Source organism: Cavia porcellus, unplaced genomic scaffold (assembly GCF_034190915.1).
Source record: "Cavia porcellus strain 051 isolate PalLab524CR breed Dunkin Hartley unplaced genomic scaffold, mCavPor4.1 scaffold_25, whole genome shotgun sequence".
In the NCBI taxonomy this organism is placed as follows: Eukaryota; Metazoa; Chordata; class Mammalia; order Rodentia; family Caviidae; genus Cavia; species Cavia porcellus.
This window is the reverse complement of record NW_026947508.1, coordinates 11,652,314-11,679,737: the sequence shown is the minus strand read 5'-3', so window position 1 is coordinate 11,679,737 and position 27,424 is coordinate 11,652,314. Positions and strand designations below refer to the sequence as shown.

General features: G+C 38.6%; 1 protein-coding gene across 3 annotated transcripts in view; it reads right to left on the bottom strand.

Moving 5' to 3' along the window:
- Spen (spen family transcriptional repressor) overlaps window positions 1-27,424 on the bottom strand; it is an 89,335-nt gene that overhangs the window by 22,718 nt on the left and 39,193 nt on the right. For 2 of the 3 annotated variants that reach the window (XM_063235567.1, XM_063235565.1), the window contains 3 exons: window positions 9,054-9,214; window positions 5,428-5,628; window positions 2,216-2,367 (listed from right to left, as the gene is read on the bottom strand). In XM_063235567.1, the coding sequence (XP_063091637.1) occupies window positions 2,216-2,367; window positions 5,428-5,628; window positions 9,054-9,214 (514 nt within the window). The remainder of the gene's footprint in view (window positions 1-2,215; window positions 2,368-5,427; window positions 5,629-9,053; window positions 9,215-27,424) is intronic. The other variant, XM_063235566.1, reaches the window with a different exon arrangement.

The window sequence follows — 27,424 nt, the reverse complement described above, 5'->3', positions numbered from 1 at the left end:
AGACTATCTTGAATGAATAAAAGAGAAGGGGGAGGGGAAGGGGGGAGGAAGAGGGTGAGGGCAAGAAGCAAGGGAGGGAATAAAAGCAGTTGACGGTGATTGCTAGCCTAAGATCATGGCTTTCAAAAACAATATAAACATGGTCACCCTATTAACACAATAATCATCCCTTTTTCAGCAATACTGATAACTGTATCTGTGTGCCCAACTATATATATGTATTTTTTTTGGTCCTTTTGAGACAGATCTCGCTATGTGGTTCAGGCTGGGCTTGGGCTCACTTTGTAGCCCAGGCCGGTCTCAATCTTTCAACGATCCTCCTTGCCTCAGCCTCTCGAGTGCTGGGATTACAGGAGTGCACCACCACGCCTGACCTAACTATACCCTTGTATAGTGCTCCAAAATTAAGTAGCATCATAAAAGTATGTTTGAAAGCTTTATCAATTTATACTTATGAATGCCAAACAACAAATTAAATAATATGCATATAAAAGTCTAAAGACAGAAACCAGAGTCCAGATAGGGAAGTGAGCTCCATGTCACCCACCTAGGTAGACAGTACAGTTTGAATCAATATGAACCACTTTCATAAAACCAAAAGGATATGAAAAATAAAAAATCAGGAAAAGATGAGTATTATAATGTCTCAATACAGCTTTTCTGTTTTTCCTTTTCTACCAAATATATCTCTTGCTCCCAATTCTTAGGAAGTTTAGATCAGACACTGGTAACATTTTATTCACAAGACTAGATTATGTCATTCAAAACAAAACAAATCAAATCAAAACAAGGATCTTTTGCTTAAAGCAACAACATATGCAGTCAGGTAACAAAGTATACACCTTAATCCCAGCAATACAGGAGGCTATGGGAAGGTGAATTCCAAATTTAAGCCCAGTCTCAGCAACTGAGGGAGGTAACAAGACTTTGTCCCCAAATAAACATATATACAAAAAGGGGCTGAGAATGTAGCTCACAGGCAGGCCTCATTTCAATACCTAATAACAGCTCCACACAAAGTATTAAGAGAAAAGAAAGACAGGATAGGAGAAAAGAAAGATGTATGGGTATACACACATCCCTGAAAGATTAACCACAGCTATTCTTACCAAAAACACTTTTACTCTCTAGAGCCCAAATATACTACAACAGTTTCTTCACTCTTAATAGTGAAGAGACTTTCAAAAACAGAAGTAATTTCCTTATTTTTTCAAAAAGAATGAAACAGTATATCCCAACTGCTTAAAGCGATGGCCAAACAACTTTTACTATGAATTGATTCAAGCTTTAAGTCACAGGAAATAGAAAAATACTTGTATTCCTAAGAATGACTTATATAATATAAAGTGACTTTAATTAAAATTTCTATCTATCTATCTATCTATCTATCTATCTATCTATCTATCTATCTATCTATTCGGCTTCACTATACAGCCCAGGCTGGCCTCAAACTCTAGATGGTTCTCCTGTCTCAGCCTCTATAGTGCTGGGGCTAAGGTATGCACCACTATGGCTTGCTAATTTTAATTAAAACTAAAATAGAATTAAACTTCCAACACATGACATCCACATTCTATAATTCCCAAGATACCTGATGTGATCACCTAATAACCACACACTAACTTGCTGCTCCTCTTTACAAACGTTTTCTCTTCCAGATTTTTCTTTCAATTCACACGACTACAGATGGTACAACAGAATCCAATCAGCTGTGCATGGAAGCACATGTTTATGATCCCAGCACTGAGGAGGGTGAGGCAACACAGATAACCTCCAATTCATGGCCAGTTTGGGTTACACAGTGAATTTAAAGCCAGCCTGGAACTCACAACGATCCTCCTCCTGGCTTAGCCTCCTGAGTGCTTGGATTATAGGTGTGAGCCACCACGCCTAGCTATACACCTTGTGTCATCTTTTAACAGAAGTTAAAAATGCACAGAGCAAATGAGAAAATATATTTATTATACCATTAAATATCATGCCAAACCATCATCTGTATTATGCATTATGACAAAGATCTAATATTGGTTTTTTGGGGGGAGGTTTGAGATAGGTTCTTGCTATATAGTCCAGGCTGGCCTTGAACTCACCAGGTAGCTGACAGAGGCCTTGATCACATGGCAATACTCCTGCCTCAGCCTCCCGTGTCCTGGGATTACAGGCATGTGCCACCATATCTGGCTCAATATTGTTTTTAATCAACAAAGCAACATACCACGATTTCTCCAAAGCGCTGGAAGATGTTGCGAAGGTCATGGTAAGTAGTGGTTTTTTCAAGGTTGCCAATAAAGAGAGTTCTTGTTGCTTTGGGGTGGAATTCATCTATTCTTTCATCCAAGGGGCGAAATTCATTTTCACTTTCCGTTTCTGTAAGCAGAGTAGAGGAAAAGTAAAACTCAGAGGAGAATGTGTGTGTGTGTGTGTGTGTGTGTGTGTGTGTGTGTGTGTGTGATATATATAAGATATATGTCTTATATATATAAAACTGGGGAAATCTGCATTTATGTAACTGAAATAATAGACTTGAATACTCACAAACTGAAATACTTTAAACACTTTCAAAATAGCTGCCTTTTGTTAACACCACACTAGAATAGAAATACAGAAGCTAATAAAGATGAACTCACACTTTGGTTTTATCTTTTACGTAGAAAATGAACTGGAAACTGAACAAAATTTCAGTTTAAATGAACTTGTTTTCAAGTTAATCACTGGCACACATATAGCTCTAAAATTCCAGCAAAAACTGTAAAGCTGGTTCTCAGCGTGGAATATAAAACTACTATCTGGAATATGTTTTAAAAACTCAGCTGAAAATAGTCTAGGCTCCATTAATTTCATTTACTTTTCAACATTTTAATATGTTTAGCATTTCATGTTGGTCACATTAATTAACACAATAACCCAGCTGTTGAAAGGCAGGTTTTTTAGATACAAGAGTAACTATGAAGCTGGGTGTGGGGGCTCACTCCTATAATCCTACCACTTAGGAGGCAAATTCGAACCCAACTTGGGACACAAAGTAAGCCCAAGGCCAGTCAGAACTGCATGGCGAGTCCATGTCTCGAAAAGAAGGGAAAAAAAAGTAACTATGAAAACTGACTGAGGCAACTTTAACAAAACATCTTCTTTTGGTGTTGTATGGTCCCCAATGACAAACAGAAAGAGGCTAAACATGGCTCGCAATTTCCATTCCTTAGTACCAGAGTCCTGACTTAATTTCTAATTCAATCACTGCCTTTCTCCAAAGCCCCACTTGTTAACTTGGTCTAGGGCAGGAACATTCAAAGTTTTGTTGATAATTATAGTACAGTACTGTATGTTCTATTTTAAAAGATTTTAAAAATTTTTTTAAGAAAGGAGTCTATCTTGCCCAGACTGCCATCAAATTCCTAGGCTCAAGAGATACATGTACCTCAGCCTCCCAAATAGGTGAAAAACCTTTTTTACAATTAAAATTCAAACAGGCACTACTATTTAAGAGATTTGAGAGTCACCAACTGAATATCCCTATATTAGAGACTCATTATTTACTAACTTTGGTTCTTTTTTTTTTGTCTTTTTCCTTTTTATCGGTACCGGAGATCGAACTCACGACTGCCTGCTTGCAAGGCAGACGCTTATGCCGCTGAGCTAAATCTCCAGCCCCTGTAACTTTGGTTCTTAAAATTTATATAATTTATAGACACACTATATATTCTTTATGCAATTCTGACTTGTCCCAAATATTTTTTGTTTTTTGGGGGGTACCGGGAATCACTCAAGTCCTCATGGTTGCTAGGGCTGCTGAAACACTGAGCCCCATCCCCAGCATCCAAATGTGTTACAGAAGAACTCAAAAAAAAAAAAAAAAAACCGGAAAAGCAAGGCACGGAGGAGATCACACACCTGTAATCTCAGTACCTGGGAGACTAAGGCAAAAAGATCTGAGTTTGAGGCCAGTTATGGGCTACATAGTGAGTTAAAGGCCAGCCTGAACTACATAGTTAGACTCTGCCTCAAAAACAAACAAACAAACAGTGGCTGGGGATTTAGGTCAGTGTCGTAAGTACTTAAGGTCATGAGTTTGATCGCCAGTACCCAAAACCAAACAAACAACTCCTATAGCCAGGCATGGTGGCAAACACCTGTAATCTCAGTACTTGGGAGGCTGAGGTAGGAGAATCGCCGTGAGTTTGAGGCCAACCTGAGCTAAAAGGCCAGCCTGAACTACACAGTAAGACCTTGTCTCAAAAAAAAATCTGCTCTTAGCACAGTACAATGTAGCGCAATACAAGTCAAAATCAATAGAGAAGAAATGAGTGTGAAGTCCTCCTTTAAAAAGGTATTAGCTCAGCGGCATAAGTGCCTGTCTTGCAAGCAGGCAGTCGTGAGTTCGATCCCTGGTACTGATAAAAAGCAAAAAGACAAAAAAAAAAAAAAAAAAAAAAAAGGTAATAATTCTCTTGAATTCTTGCATTCCATCAGAAAATTATACCCATTTTACAATATATATACGCTAACAACTTTATGCCTATTATAATATACATATAACATTTACATATTCTTATCACAGAAATTGTATTTTTTCTCTTAATTATAAAATGAGCATTTTAGAAACAGTCATGTTTACTGTATAAAGGGGCCATAAATTCTATTCAAAGACTTACAGAGTTCAGTTGTGTGGGGCCCAAGTACACCTCCATGGTAGAGTGCTTGCCTAGTATGCGTAAGGCCCTGGTAAGGTCCTTAGCACCAAAATTAAAAGGTCAGCAGTTTCAATTTCACAAGGTAACTGTAGAATTTAATATTTCTACCAATTCCTTTGCAAATTAATTCAAAAGTTGCTTTAAATCAAAAGTCCCCAAAACTGAGTGTGTCAATTTTGAACGAGTTAGCTAGGCTGAGGTCAAAGAGGTCATTTTTAAATAAGCACTACAGTTTGTTCTGAGAAATACTGACCAGTGTTGTGCCTGTTGTAACAGGTCTGATAGGGAGGTTCGGGCTAATAAAATATTCTTTTGAAATTCCCAACAGGCCCAACTCCTAAGACTTATATGAGAGTGACCAGCTTCACAATAACTGATCCAATTTGTGCTGGGTATAATGGAAATAAATCACATCTAGTGAATTCTTCAAATAATATCAACATATAGTTTCTAATTCAGAGTAATTCTGTTGTCATTCTCCTAGGAACTGTTTCCTACACTCTTTAAAAGAGAAGACATCAACAGTACACCAATGAATAAAACCACAAGTATGGGGTCTGGAGATTTAGCTCAGCAGCATAAGTACCTGCCTTGCAAGCAGGCAGTCCTGAGTTCGATCCCCGGTACCGATAAAAAGGAAAAAAACAAAAAACAAAACCCCACAAGTATGTGTCTATCCTAGATAACAGGCCGCACTCTCACATTCACTGGAGTACGGTGTGTGTAACCTGTCTCTTACCTGGCCCTATCCATGCAGTTACTTCAATCTGCATGCCAAAGAAGAGCTTTCCTTTTGATGCAGTCAGTGCTTTTTCTTGGTCCTCTTGCTGCCGAAAGAACACCAGACCATACCTCTCTTCTGAAGCTCCATGGATCTGCACCGAAGTCACCTTGCCAAATTTCTTAAATTCATGGAAAAGGCCATCTTTAAGGCTTGTATCTAAATCCCCAAGGAAAACAAGTTAACATTTCCAAGTTAATTAAAACTTAATCAAACTATTTTGTTGGTTTTTTTGTTTTGTTTTGTTGAGATGGAAGTCTTGGTATGCTGCCTAGGTTAGTCTCAAACTCCTGAGCATAAATGATCCTTCTGCCTCAGCATTCCAAGTACTATGACTACAGAGGCAGACAGTGATACTCGGCTTGGCTTGGTTTTTGATCTAGGTCTTGTTAACATTAAAATGTTACCTTTTCTGACTAGGACCATGTAGCTCAGTGGTGGAGCACCTGCCTAACATGCAGAGCTCTCAGTTTGAGTCTCAGCATCACAAATTTTTTAAAAACCAAAATTATGTAGATGAAAAGGACGGGGGTTTAGCTCAGTGGCACAAGTGCCTGCCTGGCCAGGGCAAGGCAGGTTCAATCCCTGTTATTAAAAAAAAAAAAAAGTTAAGTAAATGAAAATGTTCCTTTTCTATGTGGTGGCATATGCCTGTAATCCCATTACTTGGGCTGGAGGTTTAGCTCAGCACCAAAACAAACAAGCAAACAGTTCTTATAATCCCAGCACTTAGGGAAACTCAGGCAGGAAGATCTCAAATCCCAGTGCTCCTTAGGCAACTTAGTGAGATGCTGTCTCAGAAAATAAGGGGGGGGGGGGGGAGGATAAGTAAGTAAACAAATATAAAAAATGCACCAGGGGATTAATGGTAGAGACTCACCTAGCTACACAAAGCCCTGAGTTTAATCCTCAGTGCTACCTTCCCCAAAAAAGTGTTTTATTCTTCGAATTAAATAATTTTTAAAAGTTCTTTAAGAGATTACTATATAAAATTCCAAAAATAAGGTTGATATTAGATATTACTTGATATATATTAAGAAGGATTTTTGGTTTTCCAGGAAAATGTCAGTAAAAAGTATCCGGATATGAAACAGCATAACATCAAGAATTCACTTTGAGAGGGAAAAAAAAAAAAAAACCTGTTGTACAATGTTTATCTAGCATGTTCAAGGCCCTAGATTCAATCCCCAACACCATCAAAAAATAAAAATAAGTAAAAGTAGAGCAGGAAAGGAAGAAAATAAGAGACAGATGAATGAGAATGGCAAAATGTCGAATTTTTAAAATCTGGAGTATTATGTAAAAGAAGTTTATTTTCTTAATATGTGCATAGTAAAAATACATATGTATCTTTGTTTTTGTCTTTTTTTTTTTTTTTGGTCTTTGAGACAGGGTCTCACTATGCAGTTCAGGCTGGCCTTGAGCTCATTTTGTAGCCCATGCTGGTCTCATGCCTCAGCCTTCTGAGTACTAGGATTACAGGCATGAGCCACCACACCTGATGATATATGATATATCTTTGTAAATAAGTAAAAGTGTTAAAGACCTAGGAAGCACCATCATTTTCTAGCCTTCCCAGTACCATCTCAATGATAAAACTATGTGAGATGTGTGTGTGATACACTGAACAACTTCAATACCAATAAAACACTCTTGTGGCCAGGGTAAAGCTCAGAGGAAGAATGTGTTCATAGCATGCAGACACTCTGGCTTTAATACTTAGCACCAAAAAACAAAACAAAGGCCAGCTGTGGAGGCACATGCTTGCAATCCAGCACTTAGAAGGTTGAGGCCAGATCATTGCTGTAAATTTGAGGCCAGCCTGGGCTCCAGAGTGAGTTCAAGGCTAGCCAAAAGGACACATCCAGACTGTCAAAAAATCAAAATTCAAAACAAAACAAAAATCAAGCTTAACAGGGTCTTGTGTTAATTTGCTTTAAATTAAAAACAAAAGGGGGCTGGGGATTTAGTTCAGTGGCACAAACACCTGCCTGGCAAGTACAGGGGTCATCAGTTCAATCCCTGGTACAAGAACGACACACATAAAAACAAAAGATACGCTAAGAGACAAGACAATTTTATTTCTTTGTCATTTTTAACTTACCATGTAATCTAAATCCAAAATATGCCAACATTTTATTGCATCTATAGTCAAAAATCCAGTACATAAGTTTCATATGCTATTTGAAGCCAGGCATGGTAGTACACGCCTGTAATTCTATCATGTAAGAGGCTGAGGCAGAAGGATCACTGTGAATTTGAGTCCAGCATGGACTACAAAGTGAATTTAAGGTCAGCCTGAACTACATAGTGAGACTCTGTCTCAAAAAAAAAAAAGTTTCACAGGCCATCTGAAAAAGTAAGCAATAGTGGAAATGCACTTAGCTAAGAAATGCTTAATCTGGTCTTTGATGACTTAACTGTGTACCAGCAGCTTTAAAGCTTACATACTCAATACACATAATGCAGGAATCAGTATACTATGGATCAGCCACCAGTAAAAATAATCACGATAACTGAGACTACAGAACAGCTTATAGTAGGGCCGGGGATTTAGCTCAGTGGCATAAGCATCTGCCTGGCAAGTGAGAGGTTGTGAGTTTGGTCCCCGGTACCACACACACACACACACACAAAAGAATAGTTTGTACTATACTTTTCTGTAATTCATGCTTCCTTTATTTAAAATGTTAATATTTTGAAGTATGTTTTCTAGCCTAAATTTATGCTCAAAATTAGTTTATGTAATTTAGGATGCCGGGTTCACATAATAAATCTAAATGAAAGTAGCATTTCTATAATTTCATCCCACCAAATTTCTCCCAATACCAAAATATTTAATCCAGAAATATATTTATTCAAAATTAAATCATGTCAACCAGCTATGGCAGCACACGTCTGTTATCCCCATACATGAGAGCTGAGACCGACAGGAGGATCACTCCAAGTTTGAGGCCAGCCTGGGCTACACCGTGAAACTGTCTCAAACACAAAGAGGAAAAAAAGCCAAAAAGCTATCTTTATATACCATTCGCCATAAAATATTTCTACATATATATATATATATATATCCATACATAAGTGTGCACATACAATAATGTATGAAAGGCCAGCTTTTCATACATAGCAAGACCCTCTCTCAAAAAACCAAAAACAAAACACTCCCCCACCAAAATAAAACACCTCTTTTGGGAAGATACCTAAAAAGAGAAATGGCTTGGTCAAATAGAGCTTCCAGTTTTAGTTTTGTGAGGAAGTGGCTGTACCAGCAGAGACGGCGAACCTTTCAGAGCTTGCAGTAACAGCCAGATGAGGCTGGCATTCATGCCACAGGTTTGCTGCCACTGTACTCGGTATTAAATATCAATGCATCACAAAGGACAGCTTTTTTTTGCTACCAAATACACAATTATTTCCCAGTTTATTTTATTCCTCAACAGGGGCTGGAGATATAGTACAGTGGCACAGCACCTAGCTGGCAAGCCCGAGGTCCTGAGTTCGTTTCCCAGCACCAAAAACAAACAAAAGATCTATTTCATTCCTCATCAATAGCTGAGAGGAACATACATCATGTAAAACTTTACCTGTAGAGCGTACTGGAAGATTCTGAACCTTGATCCCAAAACTTTTACGGGGCTCATCTTTTTCCAGAGATGAAAGCAACTGGGATGTGGGAGCTGGGACTGCTGCAGATTGAACGGATCGGGCTGGAGAGTCATCACTTGAACTGCTGCTGGACTCACTGCTGCAGAAAGGCAAAATAAACAAAGTACACTCACAAACATTAGCGAAAAGCCTATGTGAGTAGCATATAAAACAATATTAACATGAAACTTCTTAAAATGAATAATAAACAAAAATTAGCAATAATAAACAGTTTAAATTGGCTTAAAATCAGCAACAATTAACAGGTCTAAGGTGTAAGAATGGACTCTTTGGAGGCCCCACATCCTCAATCTTCGAAGATGGCAGAAGACAGTGCATACATAAGTGTGCACATACAATAATGTATGAAAGGCCAGCTTTCATACATTGCATACATAAGTGTGCACATGGCTTGAGAATGGGTGTAAGAGTAACACTGTTTCACTAACATGTGCTGCCCCAAAGCAAGTGCTGTGTTCTGTAAGCAATCCTGGTCATTGTTTTTTCAAATGAAATAAAGCCAGGGAATGCAATTCACTTTGAGTACATTAGTTACACAATGGATACACAGGGTTTTGGATTCAGACATGTAGACTCAAATCTTGACTCAGATATGTATCACAGATCCTTGGACAAATCATTTAACCTCCTGCTAATAAGCCTCAGGCTCCATATCTGTAAAATGAAATGGTATTTATCTTACAGGGTTAAGAATTAAATAATATGGCTGGGTACAGTGGTGTGAGCCTGTAATCCCAGCACTGAGGAGCCTGAGGCTGTGAGTTTGAGGCTAGCCTAGGCCATAAAAAGCAAATTCCAAGACTAGCCTGCACTACATACTGAGACTCTGTCTCAAGCCCCCCGCCCCCGCAAAAAGAATAAGCAACATAATCCACAGGTGTGGGGTCTGAAATGCTAGGTATTCAACATAGTTCTGGCTCTGTTCTCCTATCACAAGTTGAGTATCCCTCATCTAAAATGCTTAGGGTAAGAAGCACTTTACCTTTTTATGAATGAAATACCTTGGGATGGGATTCAAGTCTAAACATGGGGATCATCTGTTTTATATACATCTTACACACAGAGTCTAATGGTAACTTTATATATTTTAAATAAACTTACACAAGGAACAATGTTTTATGACCTAGAGTTTTCAACTCCTGGTGTCATGTTGGTGCTCAAGAAGTTTCAAATTTTGAAACACTTCCAGTTTCAGACTTATGAATTCTAGATGCTCTCTCCACATTATTATTTGTTGTATTACCTCACTGGTAAATTAACTTTACATTTTTGACTGAAATATATAATTTTACTTGAGCCTTGTTAGCTCAGGCTCTCTTCTTTTTGGATAATATGGAAAGTGAGAATTGAAGAAATTGGACATATTACTGTTTAATAAAATTCTCAAGAGAAAGACAACTTAAAAATGAGAAGAAAAAAATATGTATGCCTAAGAACTGTTAAAATTCACTTTCAGTGTGGGATATGCAAGATAGCTGTGGTTTTTAAGATGTTTTCTGGCATTCTCAAATAGACTAATAAAAGGCTATTTACAGATATGGCCAACTTTGTGAAGTTTTGCTTTATATCTTTCTATTATAGAAGCCTAATCATTCAAACAAGTAACTAGAGGTTAATCCATTTTAAGCACACTAACAACAGGAAATAACCTATGATAATTTTTGTTACCTACCCTACACCTACAAATCTCATATCCAGAACAATCACCAGTCTATTTAGATATATGAGTACAAGCTTAGGATGAAAAGAATTGCTTTTTTCCCCCAAAAAATAAATACAGACTGCCTTCTTACAGAAACAGTTTTTTTAATTTAGCTGCCACATGCTAAAGCAAACAGAAAATTTCATGAGGCTATCACAAAAACTTTCAGTTTCTGCAGCTTGAAACGTGAAGAAATAAAGCTGTGTCGGCAAGAACCAAAAAGGATTTGATGGGGGTGGGGGGGAGCTACAGAGCACAACAGTAGAGTGCATGCTCTTGATGTGTGTAATTTGCAGTACCAATCACCACCAACAACAAAAACCTCAAGCTGTCCTTGCCAGGTCTCCTACACTGTATATGATCAGGCTTCAATGTCCCATCTGTAAAAAGGGAAGCTTTTTTAGATCATTACTTAAAAGTATTGCTAGTACTAAAAAGCATCCTGAATTAGGGGCTGGGGATTTAGCTCAGTGGCATAAGCACCTGCCTTGCAAGCAGGCAGTCATGAGTTCGATCCCCGGTACCGATAAAAAGGAAAAAGACACACACACACAAAAAAAAGTATCCTGAATTGGATATTTACATTGTCATTGAAATTCAGGTTACATAATTAACCTTGTTTTTAGTACAAAAAAAAAAAGCCTTGCTACATGTGCTACATAACTACATAGCCAATGGCTCAAGCCTGTAATCTCAGCTCTCACGGGGCTGAGGAGGAGGAGTGACTGCTGCAAGTTCCAGGCTGGCTCAGGCTACACAATGAGTTCAAGGCCCTCGCAAAAAATAAATAAATACATACACACATACATACTCTAAGTAATACAAGATGTACAAAACTACAAGACCGCAGTACAAATATGTTATGTGACTTACCAACTTAATTCCAGTGAATCATAAGGTAACTAGGAAGGAATATATTTTAATTATAATACTCCTGATAGTATATACACCAAGATTCCTTAGTAAGAGTGAGTAAGCAAAGGTGGCCAGGGCTCAAGAAACATGCCTATAATGATAGCTACCTGAGAGACTGAGGCAAGAAGATTCTCCAAGTTCAAGGTCAGCCTAGAAAATTTAGCAAGATCCTTCCTCAAAAGAGAGGGCTTACCTAGCATGCACCAGACCCCGTATTCAAGACCCGTATTTAAATTTTAAAAAGTACTAGCAGTCAACAAATGTGGACAGAGGCAGAATTTCTGGTTACTGAAATAATGAAACAACAAAAAAGATATACATGATAAAACTAAAAAGAAAGCCACAGCAGTGGTACATGCCTATTATTTCAGCTGCTTGAGTCAAATGGGGGAAAATTCTAAAATCAAGGTCAGTTTGGGCAACTTGGAGAGCCTCTGTCTCAAATTAAAATAAATTTATTTATTTATTTATTTATGTCTTTTTTGAGACAGGGTCTCACTATGCAGTTCAGGCTGGCCTTGAGCTCACTTTGTAGCTCAGGCTGGTCTCGAACTCGAAATGATCCTCCCAAGTGCTGGGATTACAGGCGTGAGCCACCATGCCCAGCTTCAAATTAAAATTTAAAAGGGGCTGGAGATGCAGCCTAGTGCTAGAGCACTCGCCTAGTATGTGCTAGGCCCTGGGTTCCATCACCAGCACCACACAGGGTGACCATGGAAGACTGGCTTCTACATTTTTATATCCCTGTGTTATCTGTAAACATCTAACTGTGGTAAATCTGCACCAGTGCTAGTGCCACTGAAGCTGGATCATTTGTTAATTTGTGAGGAAAAATAATAGCTGTTCTAACTAAGATCTTAAGATCTTTTAAGCCTCCCTTCCCCATCAGTGCTGGAGACAGAACCCCAAGATCTTACCCATACCAGGCAAGCACTTTATCACCCCCAGCCTGGTTCTAGGACTTATATGACACACATTAACCTGACCCCCACCACCACCACATCACTGTTTTTTTAAAAAAAAGTTTTCAGGGTCTGAGGATTTAGCTCAGCGGCATAAGCACCTGCCTTGCAAGTGTGTGGTCATGAGTTCGATCCCCGGTACTGATAAAAAAAGAAAAAGACAAAAAAAAAGTTTTCAGAGACTTTGTTATATGGAACTTTGCAAAAAAGATGATTGTTAGAAACATTTTCTGGAATGAAAGCAAAAATATATACATACACATATACAGCAAATACTCCTATAATCCTAGCACTCTGGGAGTCACACAGAAAGATTGAAAATTTGAGCCCAATTTGGGCAACTCAGCAAAATCCTGTCTCAAAAAACTAAAAACCAAAAATAAAATAATAAAAATCAGAAATGGGGCTGATGATGTAGGTCTGTGAGAGGCCCTGAGTTTAATCCCTGGTACCATAAAAACAAACCGTGTGTGTATGTACATATACATATACATAACACATACAAAGAAAGTTTCAAGCTGGCAGTATGGCTCAATGGTAGAGTGAATGCAGAGGTAAGAGCCTGGATTCAAAGCACCAAAAAAAGAAAAGATAGGAAGGGTTTTAAATGTCTAGCAAAGACCAGTCACTGGATGGCTATTACACTGCACTCAGAACTCTGGTAGGCTGTGCACTGGTAGGCTGTGAACAAAAGCATTTTATCTTTCTTTTCTAGGGAAAAGGGCAGCACTACAGCATTCAGAGGCATCATGTAGGCAAAGGCCAGCAATGGTGATAAACAAACACCCTGTGGGGCACAGGGACAGTCCCCACAACCAATCTACGGTCTCGACTGTGAAGAGTGCTAGTACTATGGTTGAGAAACACTGGCCTACATCTTTTCTTTGACTGTCTTTTCTTCTTTTGAACATTAACATGATAGCTGAGAACAGTGGCACACACTTGTAATTCTTGCTATTCTAGACTTAGCTACCCAGGAGACTAAGACAGGAGAATCACAAATTCAGGACCAGCCTGGGTAACTGAGTGAGACCCTGTTTCAAAATTAAAAATGAATGAAAGGAGAGAGGGGGGATAGGAGAGGGAGAGGGAAGGAGAGGTGGGAAAGGAGAGGGGGAGGGAAGACGGGGAAATGGGGAGAGAGGAGGAGGGGAGAGGGAGAAAGGGGGAAGAAAGGGAGAAAAGTTGGGGGTGGAGGGGACTGAAGATGTATGTAAGCTCAGTGGTGGGAGTTCCTGATGAGCATGTGTAATGTGTGACTCCAAGTCACCAAGTGCTATGAAAAAGAGAAGTGTGGGTAGGAGTGTCACGGAGCAATATAACACATGATTTATTTTTTCCAGCACTGGGAATTGAACCAAGAGGGCTTTTACACTGAACTACCTTTTATGTTGAAACATAGTCTCACCAAATCATTGAATTGTGATCCTCCTGTCTCAGCCTCCAGGAGCCCTGGGATTATAGGCACGTACCACCATGACTGATTAAAACACGGGATCTTTAGGTGATTATTCTTCCTTATTAGTAATAGATTATTTCATAAAAAATCTCTACATATCTCTCAAACTTCCAAGAAAAAAAAAAGTAGATCAACTTTTAGAATTAGACTTTTCATGGTCAAACTGGGATACAAAACACTCTGTAGTCACTTGATGTTGAAAACCATGATACAAAGATAAAATGCAGAGCACGAACAGTGGCACACGCCTGTACTCCCAGGACTTCGCGGCTGCGGCACTGCAAGTGTGCGGCAGCCTACACTACACAAGATCCCCTCCAAAAAAAAGGAAAAAAAGCCACTAACTTCTTATGATGTGTCATTCGTCATATCAACACCAAGGTCCAAGAACTTTACAGACAAAACTATTTTGTAATTTTTAAACAAATAATGACCAACAGTGACATATACTGGATAGCTATATATACTCTAGAGTAAGGTTTACATCAATAAAAGCTATACTAAAATAGCTTCTTTTTATATACAACATAATTTTTTACCTTCAACCTAGGGACCTGAGGTGATACTTTACTATCAAATTAGATTGTTCCTTATCCAAGAACAATGTCCAGAAGAAATTAGTAAAACTATTTCACATAAACAGGCTAATGGGGTGCTGCACTTTATGATTTGGAGCCATTTTAAATTTGCATTAAAAATGGTAATACAATTCTGCCTAAATGGTTATGTTTTAATCTGCGCTGTTTCGCTGTTATGCCCTCTTTTATCTCAATCTCCACTCCATTATTTACTTTTTTATTTTTATCCTTTTACTTAAAGGAAAAATAAATAAAAATAGCAGGATATATTATAGTAACCCACTTTGACTTTCCATTATCTCGATTTAAAGCCCTGTATTACTCTCACCAGCTTGTTTTTGACTGATGTTCCCCTATTCTGTTTTGCTGGATAGTATCAGGTTCGAAAGTTTAGGCATCAGCTGTGAAGATAATGAGATTCATTATAACGCCCATTCTCGTTGACTTTTATCTACTTTTGAAGACCTACAATGTCTCCAATGTTTTGGTTTTGTTGGTTTTGTTCTTTACTGTTTTGTTCAATTTTATTATAACTAATGATATAGGCAATTCTATTAGAGATAGTGGGAGGCATTATGGTAACCATTGTTGATCACCTTGTATTATGTTTTTACATTATCTATTATGTCCACCCTTTTGATTTGACCGATTCTGTTCTGTTATGTCGCATTTGGTTTTACTCTCTTCCAAAAAAGTAATAAGAACCGTGGGAGCAATGAAACCCAAAATGTGTAATAGTCACTGTACAAAAGAGAGGAAAAGAAAGTGCTCTAAACTATATAACTGCATGTATATTTAAGTGTATAAGATAGAAAATGATATCACAGAGTTTTATTGGATCATTGAACAGAACTGTTTGCAGTATCATTGTTGGAATGTCCACTTTACAAGCTTTAATTTTGTGACTTGAACAATTATTTCTAAGATGACAATATGTAATCCATTAACTAGTGATTTCCTACTGTTTATTTTTTTTCTGTAAATCTGTATAACTTGTACCCTTTCTCTGCTTTTTTTTTCTCCTTAAATAAAATTAAAAAAAATAAAAATGGTAATACAACTGTGTAACCAATAAAAACAATCTGACTTGAAGCTGAGCAAAAAAGCTGAGCACAGTGGTACATGCCTAATACCAGCAGCTTGGGAGACTTAAGCAACAGGACTGCAAGTTTGTGGTCAGTCTAGACAAGAATCGAACTTGTCTACTAACAAACAAATAATAAAAGGGGCTGGGTGTAGAGTTGTACAAATATAATCCTAGCACTCTAGGAAGCTGAGGCAGGAGGATTTCAACTTCAAGCCCAGCCTGGGCAATACAGTGACTGAGCCAAGACAAGTCTCAGAAGTGGGGGTGAGTGATGGGTGGGGGGCTCAAGGAGAAGATCCTAAATTCAATCCCTGTGTCACCAGAGAGAGAGAAAGAGAGAGAGAGGGAAAGAGAGAGAGAGAGAGAGAGAGAGAGAGAGAGAGAAAGAACCAAAAAATAGGTAACTCCCCAAAATAAAAAGTCAGCATAAAAATAACAAGTATCTGAAGAAACTAGAATTCTTTTACATTATTGATAGGTGGTCCTGGTGACACATTCCTGTAATCGTAGCATTTGGGAGATTGAGGCAGGAGAACCGAGTTCAAGGCCAGCCCAGGTAAAATTACTAGATCAAGGCCAGCTGGGGCCAGTCGGACACCTCCTCAACCAATCACTTGATCAATAAATAAACAAGTTTTATATTATTTTACTCTCCTACACATACTTCCAACACACACACACACACACACACACACACACACACACACACAGATGACCTACAAAATAAAATCAAGCTGGTGGCTCTTCTCTGTTTCTTTCTTTTTTTCTTTGAGACTTCTTGCTGTCTAATTCAGGCTGGCCTTGAACTCACAGTAATCCTCCAGTCTGAGCTTCCTGAGAGCGGGGATTACACTGCTGTTTCTTAGAACCAGCATCTAAACCATGCTAACAGGTTCCCTGCTGCTCTCTGCCCATAAGCTTCAGCTGAATCCAGGGAGTTTCACAACCTGTGCTCTGCCCTAGGTAACAGCCAGCTCTAACTGGTGATTGTGTTTTTACAAAAGAACTGGGGAAACCACTGCAGAACTCAAGTGTACAAATCAACAACAAAGTCCTTTTAAGCCAAAATTAATGAAAAACTATTTAAACTCTTAAGTTTAGAGCATTGCTATTGACAAAAACTATTAAGAGTAAAAGATGTGTTACTGTAGAATCAGATTTTTAGCTTTTAACTGTTTTAGTCTACTAGATTTCTCCTAGCATCAGAAAGTAGAAAGATTTCTAATGAGAAAAGATCTGACAGAACTGAATTAGTGAAGTTTAAGGCTGGCCTGGGCTACGTTATAAGACCCTGTCTAAAAAAACAAAAACACAAACAATAAAAGAGAAGTATTGCTTCTTACTAGACAAAAAGGTAGAGGAAGAAAAAGAACTATAGTCAACAACACTTCTTGCCACAATCAGCTTTTTTACTGCTGATATAAACCAATAGTAACCATTTGTTTCCTAAGGATTTCTTAAGACTAAAAAACATAGACCTCATAAACTTTCCTTGAATTCTCCTGGTTTCCATGTAGCTTCTAGCTGAATACTTAAAAATACTAAGCATGTTCAAATCTTAGACAGGTACTGGCTCCATTCTACAGGTAAGAGTGGTGATACATGCCTATAAAACAATCCTAAAATTTGGCAAGCAGAGAGGCAGAAGGACTGAAAGTTGGAGGCTAGCCCAGAGCAAGTGACTTAGCAAAACACTGTCTCAAAACAGAAAATAAAGATCTGGTGCTGTAACTCAACGCAAAGGCCATGTGTTCAATCCCCAGTACCCTCCACCAGAGTATGTGTTGGGAGAAAATGCTGTTTAAATCTAAACTGAATATGCTGTAGATGGTTAGCTTGCTTACAAAAGGTTTGTTTATTTATTTATTTATTGCCTTTTTGAGCAGGATCTCACTACGCAGTCCAGGTGGCCTTGAGCTCACTTTGTAGCCTAGGCTGGTCTGGAACTTGCAATGATCCTCCTGCCTCAGCCTCCTGAGTGCTGGGATTACAGGCGTGAGCCACCATGCCCAGCTACGAAAGGTTTAATATAAATAATTTTCCAGAATGAAATTACAGCTGCAGTTAATATTTTTAAGCTTCTGACTGTCTTGAAGTAGAGTTACATAAGTCAGTGATGATGAACCTTTTAGAGTTTTCAATGATACCGATGAGCACACAGGTCTTAAGTTTGCTGCCACCACCAGTTAACATAAATGAAACATGGAATGCTTTTTTTTTTTTTTTTTCATTTTAAAGAGGATAAAATACACTAAAACCAATCAAAACAAACCATTGTAAGAGATATAGGACTTCAAAACATTATGAAATCAATAACCATAATGCTGCAGATAACTTTAGACATAGTAAAAATCAAACAGAACAATGACTGCAATAAAGGACTTCAAAACAAGCCAACAACAAATCCAAAATTGCTACCATAATATATCTTGCTATCTTTGAAATAGCTGCTCTTGCCATCAGATATAACAAAGTCAAACCAAACCAAACAAACCCTATCCCAACAAAACAATGGAAAGGATATAGGACTTCCAAACAAGACTACAGAGAATCAACAATGGCTACTGCAACACTCAGGAGGAGATCCCCCAGATGCCACACTGCGTACTGCTATCCTCTGAGTCTATGATCAGACCACTGGCCCTAGACCTGCAAGGTCAATGAAACACCAAGCACCACATGCATCCAATTGCATTTCACCTGGATAGCTATCGTCACAGCCTGTGTTTCTCTAGATAAACTGGTTGCTGGGGAGGGGGCGCGCCACAGACGGACGGGGTGGTACTTCTTGTTTGCCAGCCTGCACGCCAGAAGAGGCTGGGGTCTAACTGTTCCCAGTCCAGCAGTGAACCATGCATGCTGCTGGTTCCGACTGGGCTTGCTTGCTGGTGTGGCCTGCTCCTCTCTACCTGCAGTCCACGAAGAATGGCACTGACTCATGGGGAGAGGCTCGGGCTGTTTTGGAACATGGAATACTTTATCTATGGAATAACGCCAGATAATGAAAGTTCACCCAAAACTAATAAAGAAATATTATCCAGTCTTACAAAGGAATGAAATTCTGATATATCCAACAAGGTAAATGCATTTTGAAAATATGCTGAATGAAATTGAACCAGGGGACAAAGGACAAATGTTGTATGGTACTACACAAAAAGGATACCTGGAGTAGTAAAAAATTTGGAGACAGAAGCTGGGGACATAGCTCAGTGGTACAGCATGCAGAAAACTGAGTTTGAGCCTCAGAACAAAAAAAATTTTTTTTCATTAAAAAGATTTTTAAAAGTCTGAGACAGATAGTTCCTAAATGGCTGAGAGAGAATGCAATGGAGTTAACTATTTAATGATAAAAAGTTCTAAAGATGGATACTGATGACGGTTGGGTGAACTATGCGCAAAACACCAGTGAAATATAGTATACACTTGAAAACTATTAAAATGGTCAGCCAGATAGGATGGCACATGCCTGTAATTCCAGCAGTTGGAAGGGAGAGGCAGGAGGACTGCCATGAGTTTGAAGCCAGCCTGGACTATATAGTTAGTTCAAGTCCAGCTTGAACTACATAGCATGATTCTGTCTCTTGGAAAAAAAAAAATTAAACTGGCAAGTATTGTACTGCATCTCTTACTACAACTTAAAGTATATTTAAGGCTTATAAAATTTAGCATTAAAACATAATATGGTAGTTTCAGATATCAACTGTAGCTGACAATAACAGCAGAAGTGAACTGAAGCTTTGCTTTTGTCAATCTATTACTCCCAATCATGTAACATTCTCTGAGTTTTATTGAGCACTAAAATCTCCTAATTGACTTTAAAAATTAACAGTACTAGGAATAAAGCCTTGCACACGCTAAGCAAGTGTTCTACTCCTGAGCTACATCACCAGCCCCAAAGATTTTGGTAAGTGCAAAAATCACAGTGGGTAAGGTTGGGAGTAGTGGCACACATCTGTAATCTCAGCACTTGGGAGGCTGAGGCAGGAGGACTGCTGTAAATTTGAGGCCAGCCTGGGCTACAAAGTAAGTTCAAGGCCAGCCAGAACTGCATAGTAAAACCTTATCTCAAAAAGATGAAGACGAAGATGATGTAGATGACAAAGAAAAAGACAAAGATGAAGAAGAAAAAGAAGAGGAGGAGGACAAAAAAGAAACCCATAGTGGGTAAACAGCAATAATGCTTTTTCTACATATTCTCACTGACCAAGACAACATCAGCACTAGAGAACTTCTTTTGGTTTAAATTCCAAAGAGCCTAATCTGTGGGCTTATTACATGGCTGGCAACCCCGTAATAGTCAGAAAGCTCCACTCAGGTAACCAAAAGAAAAAAGCATTAAGCAGGATGCCCTCTACACAGATGTAAAGCCTGCTCAAGAAACAAATCCTTTTTCTCATTAGCAAGAGATCATCAGACAAAAAAAACCTGGTCCCAATTTTAATGGTAGGGTTCCCACATTACCTTAAACACATAGTATTTAAAATCAGCTATAAAGGGCCAGGAATTTAGCTCATCAGCCTAAGGGCCTGCCTGGCAAGCATAAGGTTGTGAGTTCAATTCCCAGTACTGGATTGAACTCACAACCTCATGCTTTATCGAACTCATGACCTCATGCTTGCCAGGCAGGCACTTAGACTGCTAAGCTAAACCCCTGGCCCCCAGATATATTTCTTATATGAGCAACTAAAATGTTTCAAAAAATATAAACCAAGAAAGCACACAGATCAAGTAAAATGTTTTATTCTAAGACACACAACTGATGGAGCCTTTACCAAATCCACAAGTAAACATGAACTTTCTGCAATTTAGCTTTAGCTTTGTTGCTAAGTACATAATCCTTCCTACCTAGAATACAAAAGAAGTTTGTTATTTCCACTTCTAAACTCTATATTCAGGCATTTCCAAGTCCAAGAAGTTAGAAACACACAAAACACTGCAATAGAAAGCATATGCTGGGCTGGGGATTTAGCTCAGCAGCATAAACGCCTGCCTTGCAAGCAGGCAGTCATGAGTTCGATCCTTGGTACCGATAAAAATGAAAAAGACAAAAAAAAGAAAGAAAGAAAGCATATGCTATCAACTATTTGGGGCACTCAATTTTTAAAGGAGTACAAATTATTCGGTAAGAAAGCCCACCCTAAATTTTCAGTTTCTTCTCGTGCCAGTCAAAATGGCTCCAACCACCCTGATGACAAAGCACAGTCAGAAGGCATTTTCCCACCCTTTAGGGTTGAAATAACAAAGATCTTGGTTACAGAAATTGTGCCCAGAACCAACGTACAAGTCTATCGTTTTCTAATCCTAACACAACTGCACTGTATGTAAACAGGGACACATTTTTATATCACTAACAAAAGAATCAGCCATCATTTTAAACTGATCTTCTTCAGTCCAATGTGGTGGTGCATGCCTGTAATTTTAGAGGTTGAGGCAAAAGGATCTCAAATTCAAGTACTACCTGGGCAACTTAGCAACTCAGTGAAATCATCTCAAAAATTAGAGGAGGGTGGAGAGAAAGGAGGAAGGAGAAGAAAAGAAAAAGAGGAAGAGGAATGAAGACACTCTTCAATCATTCTCAAACTACTATAAATTGAACAATACAAAAATCTGTTGAATGTCAGGCATGGTGGCACACACCTGTAATCCCAGCACTGGAGAGGCGGAAGCAGGAGGATTGTTGTGACTTTGAGGCCAGCTTGAACTACAAGCAAGACACTGTCTCAAAACAAACAAAAAAAAAAATCCAAAAAAACTGGACATGGTGACACATGCATGTAATCCCAGCAATGGGAGGGAGCCTGAGGCAGTTCAAGGCCAGCCTAGGCTACTACACAATGAGTCCAAAGCCAACCTGAACTACATAGTAAGACCATGTCTTAAAAAAAAAAAAAACATTTGTTGGAAATTAAAATCTAGAAGTAGTTCAGTTAATATTTTAAATATAAAGTTCAAAGAGCTACTTCTATTAATCCATAATTGCCAAAAGAACAGAAAGGTCTAGGAAGGAAGGAAGGAAAGAAAACAGACTCTAATCTTTATACCATTCATAAATTGATACACAAATTATTTTGTGACATGAGTTATGAATCTGCTTCTTGAACAGTGTTGCCCAACTTTTTTTCCTTTTCATTTTGAGACAGAATCTTGCTATGTAGTTTAGGCTGTCCTTGAACTCACTATGTAGCCCAGGGTGCCTTGAATTCCCAGAGGTACTCCTGCCTCAGCCTCCCAAGCGCTGGGATTACAGGCGTGCACCACCACACACAGCCCCAACAGACATTTAATAATATATACCAGAAATGTAGTTCAATAGTTTCAAACAGCAACATTTTTAGTAAGTAAAAACAGATGAAATTAATTTTAATACTTTATTTAGCCTAATATGTAGTACTTGAACGTGTAATCAACATAAAAACCATAGACTTTTTAGACTTCAGATCTTTAAGTCTTCTAAATGCAATGTTTGGTTTTCTGAGATAGGGTCTTACTTTAATATGTTGGGGGCTTTTTTTGTTGGTGATTTTTGTTTCTACTTTTTTCTTATCTTTCTGAGACAAGAGTCTCACTATGCAGTTCAGGCTGGCCTTGAAGTCACCTGGTAGCCCAGGCTGGCTTCACACTTGCCATGATCCTCCTTCCTCAGCCTCCCTTTCAGGATGTGTCACCACATCCAGCTTTTGTTTTTGTTTTTGAGACAAGATCTAGCTATGTAATCATGCCAGCCTTGAATTCACAGGATCCTCCTGCCTCAACCTCTAGAGTGCCAGGATTACATCCATGTGCCATCATGCTTGGCAATGTGTATTTTTAAAGTAGTTCTACTGGTACAATTTCACAAAGTAAAAGTAACCTATTTAAAAGTGAACAATGGGTGGTTTTTAGTACATCACTAGTAACAAAATTTAGCACATTCTCATGTCCTCATTTAAACAAACAAACAAAAGCCTTCATATCTGCAAGCAAAAACTCCCTGTTCTCTCCCACTTCCAGCTCCTAGCAACTCCTGATCTACTTTGTGTCTCTATAGATTCATCTATTCTAGACATTCCCTACAAATCTGATCATGTAATATGTGACTTACTCTTTTAGCATGTTTTTGTTTCTCACCGTACCGTACTGGGGATGAAATGCAGGTCCTTGAGCACGTTAGGCAAACACTCTACCACTGAGCTACACCCCAGTGTGTCAGCACATCTCAGATGCCCAATGTCCACATAGGGCTAATGCCTCCAGTATCAGAACAACCTGGCTCTAGAAGCAAACACCTCCCCCAGTAAACAAAGCATATCATTCTTTAAATGAAAGAACATGTGGGTCATTTCAATGCTGAAACAATTCTTAAGCATGGCCCCAAATACATGTATGTGCCCTTAATAAATACCAGTTATTGGCAGTAACACATTAAAGGCATAGTACATGTTAAAGTAACTGTTAAGCACCAGAACCACTGGAACATGGGCATGGTGGCACACACTTATAATCTCAGTTAGTCTGGAAGGCTGAGGCAGAAGGAACCCAAATTTGAGCTCAGCCTGGGCAACTTACCAAGACTTTTTCTCAAAATAAAAATGGCTAGGGAGGAGCCAGAGGTATAGCTCAGCGGCACAGCACCTGCAGGGTCAGCACAAGATTCTGAGTTCAATTCCCAGTACCAGGCCAAAAAAAAAAAAAAAAAAAAAAGGCCAGGGATGTAGCTCAGCTTATAGGGTTTGTCGGAATGACATTATAGTGTCTCATCTTTGTAAAGTCACATGTCTCATAATTCCTAACATCTCCAACAAATAAGCAGTGCAGTTCATAAATTTCAATCTTAAAAGCACAGGCAGAAAGAAAGAAAGAAAGAAAGAAAGAAAGAAAGAAAGAAAGAAAGAAAGAAAGATAGATATATAGATAGATAGATATATTAGAGAAGAGGCCTAGGTAATAGTTCAGTGGTAGTATGCTTATCTATTGCCTACCATGCTTAAGCCCCCAAATTCAATCCCCACTAACCCCAAAATAATAAATTAAAAAATAAAAACAAGACAAAACAAATAACTCTAAAAAACTTTACCTTAGTTCAGCATATTTACTACTTCAAACTTGAAAAACATTCAGATAGTGATTTAAACATGATTAAAAAAAAAAAAAAACCACACAGGTTCACGCCCCAGTACCAAAAAAAAAACAAAAATAAAAATGCCCACAAAGAATTGTGCCAAGGAAACACAGAATTTTGCTGGGTGTGAAAGGGAAAAAAATTTTATTTAATGGAATTAAGAAAACGTTAAACGATTCATGAAACTAACCTACTTTACGGAACTATATAGTTTTCCCACATATCTGCAAAAAAATATTTTACCAGTCACATCTTTTTATTCATACACACACACACACAAATACATATATATATATATATATATATATATATATATATATATATATATTTGGGGGGTAGTAGTAGGGATTGAACCCAGAGCTTTCACACTGAGCTACATCCCAAGATCCCCAATCTACCTCCTCCCCTTTTTATTTTGAGACAGGGTCTTGCTAAGCCACTGAGTTGCCCAAGCAGAACTTACAATTCTGCCTCAACCTCACAGAGCCCTAGTGTTATAGGCATATAGTACTACACCCCATTCTGGCATAATTTCTATTTCTAATCTTCTCTTCCACCCTAAAAACATTTCTTTTACACTATGAGTCTGAGATTCCTAGGAAAAAATCAGTTTTTTGGGCTAGGGATTTAGCTCAGCGGCATAAGCGCCTGCCTTGCAAGCAGGAAGTCGTGAGTTCAATCCCCGGTACCGATAAAAAGGAAAAAGACAAAAAAAAAAATAATAATAATAATAATCAGTTTTTTGTTTTGTTTTTGAGATAGTTCACTACGTAGTTCAGGTTGGGCTTGAACTCATGGCAATCCTCTTGCACCAGCCTCCCAAGGGCTGGGACTACAGGTGTGCATCATCACACCCAGCAAAATCTAATTATTGTGCAATTTTAAGAGACATTTCACTTACTATTTTATTGACTATGGAAAGTGGATGTAGAAGACATTCTCTAGAGATGACTTTACATAGGAGCAGTTAAGCAGCATGTGAGTGAGTGACTAACAGCCTCCACTATACAGACTACAGAGAGTGTGTGTTCCATTTTGGGACAGGGGAAGTGTGTGAGCACCTTTGCAGAGATAGAGGCAATCACAGAGTTCGCACTCTGAGGCACTGATTTTTTTTTTTTTAAATTGGGGGCAGAAAAGGGTCTCTGGCATGAAATATTGGCTAATTCTGAACTCAGAAAATAGAATGTTTATTATAAACAAGGAAGTCTATTTTCTTTTATTTTATGAATGACTGGTGCAGTATGAAATTATATAGTAGCTTCTGAAAACACCACAGAAACTCCAAGTCAACACACTGAAAGAGGGATAAAAGAACAAAACCACCAATTCTGCTCTAAGTAAAACAGCTGACACAGCTATCAACCTCATTCCAAAAGCTTAATACATAAATAAAGCTATCCATTTTCTACACTGCTAGATTCTGGCATCCAATAAGACAAAAATAAATGCACTCTTATTTGTGGTTTTATTGAAATATATGAGAGTAACTTCATGGTCTTCTCTCATCAGAAATCCTGGCCATGTTTAATCATTTAACTCTTCTACTCAGAGCCACTTTATATAGTTATTGCGTTACAATTTTGCAACTTGAAGCATAACACAGGGTTTTATTTTTAAAGAGTTTTACATATTTTGTTTTCAAGTCAAATAAAACAAGTGTGGGCGTCCCATGTCTGTAATTCCAGCACTTGGGAGGCTGAGGCAGGAGGTGCACGGAAAATCTGAGGTCAGCAGGTACACAGTAAATTCAAGTCCAGCCTAGACTGCAGAGTAAAACTCTGTCTCAAAAAAATAAATAAATAACAATCAAGTCAAACACACAAACCTTTGGCCTGGTGTTGTTTTGTTTTGTGCTGGAGATTAAACCCATGGCTAGGCAACTGCCCAATCACTGAGCTTAATCTCCAATCCTGGTTTGGCATTTTCAATTTTAACAATGTTTTGTGTAACTTAATCCACTGAATTAGTTTTTTAGTTTTTAAAGCAACAGTAATATTTTCATGGTGAGATTAAATTAAAAACTACAAGGAACCTTATTCTAAAGGGATTTACATATTTTGTTTCCAAGTCAAGCAAATAAACCAAATGTGGGTGGCCCATGCCTATAATCCCAGCACTTGGGAGGTTGAGGCAAGATCACTGTGAGCTCCAAGACCAGCCTGGGCTACATAAGCAAATTCAAGGCCAGCCTGCACTACACAGTGAGACCTTGTATCAAAAAAAAAAAAAAAAAAACACTAAAAAAGGTATCAGATCACAAACCTATTATAACCTCTTCTGCTGAACTAACCAGAATGAACCCCAACACAACCCAAGAGTAAAAATAAATAGGTAAGGAAGAGACACGCTAACCTAACTAAAACAAAGTTCCCTAAGCATGTAGTAAGGCTATCCCACAGTAGTAGGGCAGAAGCAGCCTTTCAAGCTTTAGCTTCTAAAGGGGCAGAAGACAAAAATTACCATTGGAGCTAAGGGTCAATAATGGAAAGATATACTTTTTGGTAATTTTGTTACCATCTAGTCTTGGATGTTAACCCTTGCCAGATCCAAAATACAGCATTGCATCCCATGAGCAAGCCGGAGAAACTGGCATCCCTGGGTGGCTGGTGCAGGCAGCACCACCCAGGTCCTGCCACTGCCTGTCCAGTCACACAGCTCGGGTCCCGCCCCTGGGCTGACAGCCTGCCAGAAATGCTGGCAAAACAAGGAAGCCCAGGGAGGTGGCAAGCAGCCAACTCAAACTGGATGATTCCAGTTTAGGCTGGCTCAAGTCATAAACAAGCACTTTCCAACTTCCCTTACAATATTCAGACTGGCTACCAGCGGTACAGGGTAAACCGGGTGCTCTCACCACTTGGGTCTATCTGGTTGTCATTTCCCTAGCAGTAAAACAAATACTATTACATGGGTCAGCCCAGCACCTGTTTCCAAAATGGACCACCTACACATAGAAGGGCCATCCATAAACAAGATCCACACTGCTCAAAAAAGGAAAAAAGGGGAAAAAAAAAAAAAAGCCTTACTAAAAATGCTATACTTGACAGTATTTCCAGAAAACCAGAAAGGAAACTAACCAGCTTACAGAGCTCTCCAATGGGAGCTAACCCCATCAGAGGAATGCCTAACACTTTGCTGCTTTCCATATTTAGCATTAAAAAAAAGCTTGGCAGGTAATTATGATCCCCAAAGACAAAGCTGTGAGCTGCTCATCAGACAGTGACAAACAAAGCGAACTATGCAAAAGCAGTCAAAATATGCAATGTGTTTCAAAAATATGGGCTCTTCAGTGACCTCTGCAGGTTTTTTCTGCCACCGATGAATAGAAAAAAATTTTAAAGACATATCTTTTCAGAACACACAACTATTAAACACTTAGTCCATGCCGCGAAACAGTCCTAAAACCCCATTAAACAAGGAATAAGCAAATCTTCATCTTCTTCTCAAAGTGATAGGTATCTGAGACAGAAAGAAGAAAGACCTACTGT